This window comes from Physcomitrium patens, chromosome 25 (assembly GCF_059467195.1).
Source record: "Physcomitrium patens ecotype Gransden chromosome 25, ASM5946719v1, whole genome shotgun sequence".
Classification (NCBI taxonomy): Eukaryota; Viridiplantae; Streptophyta; class Bryopsida; order Funariales; family Funariaceae; genus Physcomitrium; species Physcomitrium patens.
Genome location: NC_143434.1, coordinates 14,630,601 through 14,637,016, shown reverse-complemented (window position 1 = coordinate 14,637,016; position 6,416 = coordinate 14,630,601). Strand labels below are relative to the sequence as shown.

General features: G+C 39.1%; 1 protein-coding gene across 2 annotated transcripts; it reads right to left on the bottom strand.

Moving 5' to 3' along the window:
- Positions 1-3,922: 3,922 nt before the first annotated feature.
- On the bottom strand, positions 3,923-6,028 carry LOC112277224 (uncharacterized). 2 transcript variants are annotated; one of them, XM_024509314.3, is made up of 4 exons: positions 5,781-6,028; positions 5,327-5,668; positions 4,646-5,213; positions 3,923-4,416 (listed from the first exon to the last, which is right to left on the bottom strand). In XM_024509314.3, the coding sequence occupies exons 1-4, from the start codon at positions 5,976-5,978 to the stop codon at positions 4,322-4,324; spliced, it is 1,203 nt and encodes a 400-aa protein (XP_024365082.1). In that variant the 5' UTR covers positions 5,979-6,028; the 3' UTR covers positions 3,923-4,321. The 2 variants fall into 2 exon arrangements, with proteins under 2 accessions (XP_024365082.1, XP_024365083.1); XM_024509315.3 differs by having other exon boundaries at positions 5,910-6,028.
- Between the last annotated feature and the right edge of the window lie 388 nt (positions 6,029-6,416).

Genomic DNA, 6,416 nt, shown 5'->3' with positions numbered 1-6,416 from the left:
GCATATGCCAAGCAAAAGTGGTGGATCAAGCATAGGATGGAATAAGATGGAGAAGAGATCCAAGTACCTATCTCTCTACTCCTTGTACCTTTTATATTTTGGTCATTATTATAGGCTATCACAACCTCAATGCCATGGAATCCAATATTAATTTATAATTTTTTATGAAGCATATCTAATTTTGCTCTATCGAGTTTCTGCTTTTAAAAATATATAACTTATTAAATCAACTAAATAGTTGTTTTAGAACAAAATAATATTAAAATATTAGGAGAATACAAAAATAAAATCTTGGGATAAAAAAATATTTTAAATAAAATGATAGTATTGATTTTACCAAAAATATATTTATTAGATAGTTATAAGGACTTTCAATTCTAAAATCGGATTTAAATTTAGGAGCCTTGTGAATTGTAGATCTTGATTAGGTTCATGGGATCTCAATGGTGGAGATGTAGCAATCATTCTTAAAACCTCAAACACTTATGTAAAAGGGTTGGATGGCAAAGCCTTCTTTTTTCCTCTTCTTTTTATTAATAAGCAAAGCCATGCCAATTTTTCTTTAGATTTTATAAGAGACTTGGTTATTTCAATTTTTCCTCTTTTAATTTTTAGAATTAGTTTTTGAAATTTTAGGTGGAAATAGTATATATATATTATAATTCTCCAGACACAAAAATCTTAGAATTTGAAGTTTGTGTGGAAAAGAAACCTCTAATTTAATGAAAGATGTTATTTTGCCTTTATAGTTTGATAGCTCTATTTTGGAAGTTTCTTCTTTATTATTCACAAGCTATAAAGCAACAAGAATTATTTTGCTAGAAATTTAATAAAGTTTAATTTCTAATAAATTAAGAATCAATCATATTGAAGCCAAAATGTAGTAGGAATGTTGATTCTTATAGCAAAGGACTTACTACCTCTGAGTTTAAGCAATATAGTGAAGATACAATTTTGGAAGATAAAATCAAGAAGATTGAAATATCTTAAGAGCTCAAATTTTAAAAGAATGTACCATTTGGAGTTAAAATTTCAATAAGCTTAGATTTCCTAAAAGACAATCAAGGACCAAGCTGTGGCGCTTAATTTTGTAGAAGGGAAACTATTGCCTTGCGAAATTGAAGTATCAACTTTGAGGGGTGATATTAGAGTCACTCAATTAAATTTGAAGGCAACATTTAGAAGGTAGATATATCTTCAAGGCTTTTCTCTAATAAAATTAGTTGGATTTAGTTTAAAACTTACAATCAATCATGATATGTTCAATTATAAAGGTAGATGCAGCAATCAATTTAGAAATGCAAATCACCTTTGATTCTTACTTAGACAATATTGTAAGTCTATTAGTTAGCTATTATAGATGAATCATTTGGATGGAATTTGATAATAAGATTGAACTCCATTAGATGAAATATCATATATAATAAAATTACATCAAGTTAGATAAATTTTAGTGAATAGAAATTTATTTTAAATAGATGAATTTTTATTTATGGATAAAAATTTATTCTTAGATGAAAATTTATTTGCAAATAAAAATTTATTTTTGGATGAAGTTTTTTATTTGGATGATAATTAATACTAGAAAAATAAAAATAAAAATCATATAAATTTTTTCTTCAAGTGTGTGGTCTTTTGAATTATTTGAATAGTTATATTGTAGTGTTGTGAATGTAAAAGTATGCCCTTTGATCAATTGGGAAGTTTAGTGATTTTTGAAAAAGAAATAAGAGGTTTTTTTAGCTAATTAATTCACAAGTAAGTAGTAATTGTGAATTAGAAAAAACTTCCCACTAGAATGATTTATCTAATTCATAATTGAAGAATTATTAGAAGTACTAAAGATAAATCAAATACTAAAAGTATTTTGTTAGAAGACTTTAGACAATTAAAATTCTTATGAACTAAATTAGATTTCCAATTAGCGGGAGTTTATTTTAGTTCACATGTGATAAAGTTGTTATGATAAAGTTGTTATAATATTCTTCATGGTATTTAATTTTGTAGGGTCATTGAGAACTTGCACGTTTTGTGACATAATGGTGATTTTCATTTGATGGATGGTGAGAATGTGGTGTCGATTTGTTCGATGGGCGGGGTGCTCATGTTGAAATGAAGCATGCCGCAGTGTCAATTAAGTCATTTGGCTTTGTGGTTCTTCGAGGCTTCTATGAGCTAATTTTGTCTGACTACCATTTAAGAAGAGAGACGTGGTGGCAATTATGATCAGGCCAAGTCATTTTGTATCTCCTATCCTTTTAGACATTCATGAAATATAGGAAGTAAGTGGGCCGAGATTCTGCAGTTCGCTCGTTTCTAGGTTCTATTGAATAACAAGTGGATTGTCCCATCTAGGCTATGTTTGGCTTCAAAACGTATTGCGTTTGCTGTCACAAATGTACCCAGCATTGCCATGGTTAATGCAAGCTCCAGGACAGAGCGGAAACCATTACAAGTGTTGAGGTCAATGTTCGTTCGGAGAGTTGCGTCATTTAGCATTGTTCAGCCATGGTGTTAGGCATTCCATCGCACCCTTCCACTGTTGTCACTTCCTGTGAGTTTGGTACTCTGTTTCCACCTGCGCGCCCTCCGGAGCTACGGTGAGGTCCGTAATGTGCCGTCTGCGGTGACCTCTGATCCTGTCTGCTGGTCCATATGTTGCATGCCATTACAAACTCATTCACCTCCGTGAATTTGTTGGTATTTGAGGAGGAGGCCCATCCTCGATCTTTCTCCCTCGTGAGCCACATTGTTGCGTTTAGTCCTCTTTGTCGTGGGTTGCTTGGGTCGACCCGATCATTGTGATGTCTTGGCCGTGCACTATTTCCTCTATCATTAGTATCTGCAAGTCTCCCGATCCAGCTAAGGATCATGTCCCTTGTGCAAAGATGCCCATGTTTTATTGGGGGAGGTTAGGTGGGAGGAGTGTATAATTCCATCCGATTCCCCGGCTGCAATTCTGGTGCGGTGGTTCTCTACGGAGGTGTTAAGATTTGCGGTGATGCTTGTGTATCATTTCTTGCCTCCATTACTCTCTTGCGATTGCCAGGCAGAGCTGGACATTTGCGAAGGAGGTGAATAGTGGCGAGGCAGTATCGGCAACGGATGGGCAAATTATTATAGTCCACTTGAATGTGAAGGACAACTTCCATGGCCAGATTTTTGACCTAAATAGCAAGGTCATATGTTGTGCCAGTGGTGAACGCCACGCAAAAATTTTGGTCGGCATTGCTTCCATTCTGCCTGTCTCTACACAGCACGAGATCGAGGCACATTGCGATATCTTGTGCACTACTCAGATACTTGTCCGGAACCAATTTTAAAGTAACTCATGTAGGCATTTGCGTGCCGACTAGTGTAAATTGTAGTCTGTCATTCGTATGTGCATTCAATGGAACAAGCTGTCAATTGACGACAATGGACAGCTTGTTCCATTGAATACGAATGATAGACTACAATTTACGTCTGCTCATGACGACAATTGACAGCTTGTTCCATTGAATACACATACCTGCCTACTTACAGATACGAATGATAGACTACAACTTGTGGGCTAATCAATACCTTAAAATACTTCTCCCACCACTACGTGCACTTGGTTGTTTACTTGAGTACTTGACCAAGTTTAGCAAAGTAACGAAGTACTTAAAATATTTTTGTACAATATTAAAAATAAATTGATAAATAATGTGAAAATATTATCAAATGATTTGTTTTCACTTTATGTTCATAGATCTTTGAGTAACCTTTTCTTGTATGTTTTCTTTTTTCATTTTTCAACTGGTGTATACAGTACTTTAACTGTACCGAGAAAAATAATATCCAATAACTCATCCAAATAATTATGTTTTATTTTATCAAAGTTCAAATTAATTAAAAATAATTAAAAAGTGATTTTTAATAAGTTCAACAATAAGTTACATCTATGCAAATCAACACACGTGCATTGCCACTGTAGTAAGTCAAGTGACTCAAATAACACTTTTGGAAGCTACCAATCCAGATGCAATAATACTACGACAAAAGTCATCTGAATCATCAAAGTATGATGAATGTGCCACTAAATTAATCCTGAATCAAACACTTTAAAGAACTATTTTGTTCTTTTTTATAGTGAACTTGAACTTCTAACACTGATTGCCATGAAATACAACTTTTTCATCACTCTCGAGATCGATTTGAAGATCGTGGACAAAAGCTACAAAACATACACAAAACAGAAGAAAACGCTTCCTTCCTTGCTTGTGCGAGTTGTGGCTCCAAGTGAGATCGACGTTGTGATATGCGGTGCTCGGAGTCGGATTCCATGGGGAGAATCAGTTCACTTGCATGCTGGAAGCGGTTTTCCGCAGAGCCCAGGGTTTCCAGGTTGGAAGACGCGGACGCGCAGATTACTCAAGGGTCTTGGAATTGGACCTAGAGGATACAAAACACCGGAACTTAGACACTATTTGTGGGCCACTGGGCACAGTTTGGTGATAACTGATGATCTGGAACAAGTTTTGAGCTGTGGGTGGCAACTATGAATCAAGGAGTTGGGGTTGAAGGCATTTGAATACAGTTTTTGAACCATTGTGAAGGAAGGTTTACTTTCTAGATTTTTTCTTTTTTCTCTTGTGGTGGAATTGGAGGTTTTGTTGATTACCTGTCAACTGGTTTCCACTGAAGTCGGTAGACAGTTCATCCTCCTCGAAGGGGCCGTAGTTTGCTGGTATCGCACCAGAGAATTTGTTATTGCCGATGTCGAACTCCTTGAGCATTGGCAAGTCGCCGATTTGTGGCGGCAGAGTGCCAGCCATCCGGTTCCTTTTCACGGAAATCCGTTGCAGGTTTCTCAGTTTTGCGAGCTCCACTGGAAGACTCCCCGTGATCTGGTTGTCGAAGAGCACGAGCTCCGTCAGCGTAGCGCAGTTGCCAATCTTGGGAGGGATGGGCCCGGACACCTTCGTGTCGAAGATGATGATACGTTTCAGCCCTCGGATTGAACACAGCTCGCCTGGGATGGGGCCTGTGAAGCCATTCTGTCCGAGCTGGATGTAGTCGGAGAGGGTGAGCTTGCCCAACCACTGAGGAATGGGCCCGGAGAGCAAATTGCCCGTCAGGTCAAACGATTGCAGCTTCTTTAACAAGGTTATGCGTTCTGAGCCGATTGTTTTCAGCCCGTTGTTGGGAAGCTGTATAGATGTCAGCTCCTTCAAATTGCCGAAAGAGTCCTGTTCACGAAGGCGATCATCCCACACGTGTTACTCACGATTCTCCTTCCCCCCTCCCCCCTTCTCACACCCAAGCACAGAGTTTTGGAAAAGAGCACTTCACATCGTCTTACCGGAATTCCACTGGAGAAACGATTGCCCTCGAGAATTAAGTGGTTCAACCTCGTAAGCCTACCAAGGTCTGTGGGGATCGCCCCTACAAACTGCGTCCCGATGAGATGAAGCGAAACCAAAGCCGGTAGTCCTCCAAGCTGGGCAGGAATGGGATGCACGAATCCAAACCGCACATTGCGAAACTCCAGCTCTCGCAACGCCTTCAAGTCGCCCAGCGACGAGCCAGCTCCTTTGACACCAGGCTTAATCTTCAGCTTCGTGTCGGGACTAGCGTTCGGAAATGCAAATACGTCCAGAAGGTTCAGTACTGTAACTCGTCCCCTTGAATCGCAAGTGATTCCCTGGATCCAATTTTCCCCAACAGATGTGTCACTGACCAACCACATTCAACGTAGCACATGATTGGCACAAATCGAGTCATGCGAAGGTGCGTTCCTTTAACAATGATCTTACCGGCCATGTGCAACAGTTAGTGGTCGACTTCCAAGGATCCAGAACCTTGGCATTGTCAACCAACTGGTCCTTGAATCTGAGCAGGGCACTCTTATCACCAGCATTGCAAATTGCCGCTGCGGAACTGACCTTGAAATTGAGAGTGAAGCAAATCGCCACCTGAAGAACCACCTGGGTTAAGGTCGGCGAGGTACCCATTGTCTTGAATGCGCAAATCTTCCTCTGAACAAGCAAATCGCACTGATCACATTGGTCGTTTGTGAGACAACCGGCTTAATGGTGCTGTTTTTGTATTGCACTGGGGTAGTAGACTCGTGGACTCTACGCGAGATACTGACTTGCGCAGCGTAGAAATGTCAAGTTCTAAGTTAAGCTTTGTAACAAACCTCCGAAGATTGACTTTGCTGGAAGTGAGTTGGCAGCTGACTTTTGCGGCAACCTGGGACAGAAGCTCGACTGTCTCTCTGGTTCAAAAACAATCAACTTGTGTGGCCCCACTTTGGCTTTAAAAACATAAACGGAATGAGGAGGAAACCCTGAAGGGTCCCACATTTATCAGGGCTGGTTGCGATGCAAAATCTTATCCTATGCTTTCTATGTTTGACTGAAAACTAGTTGACCATTCCGCTGCCCCAT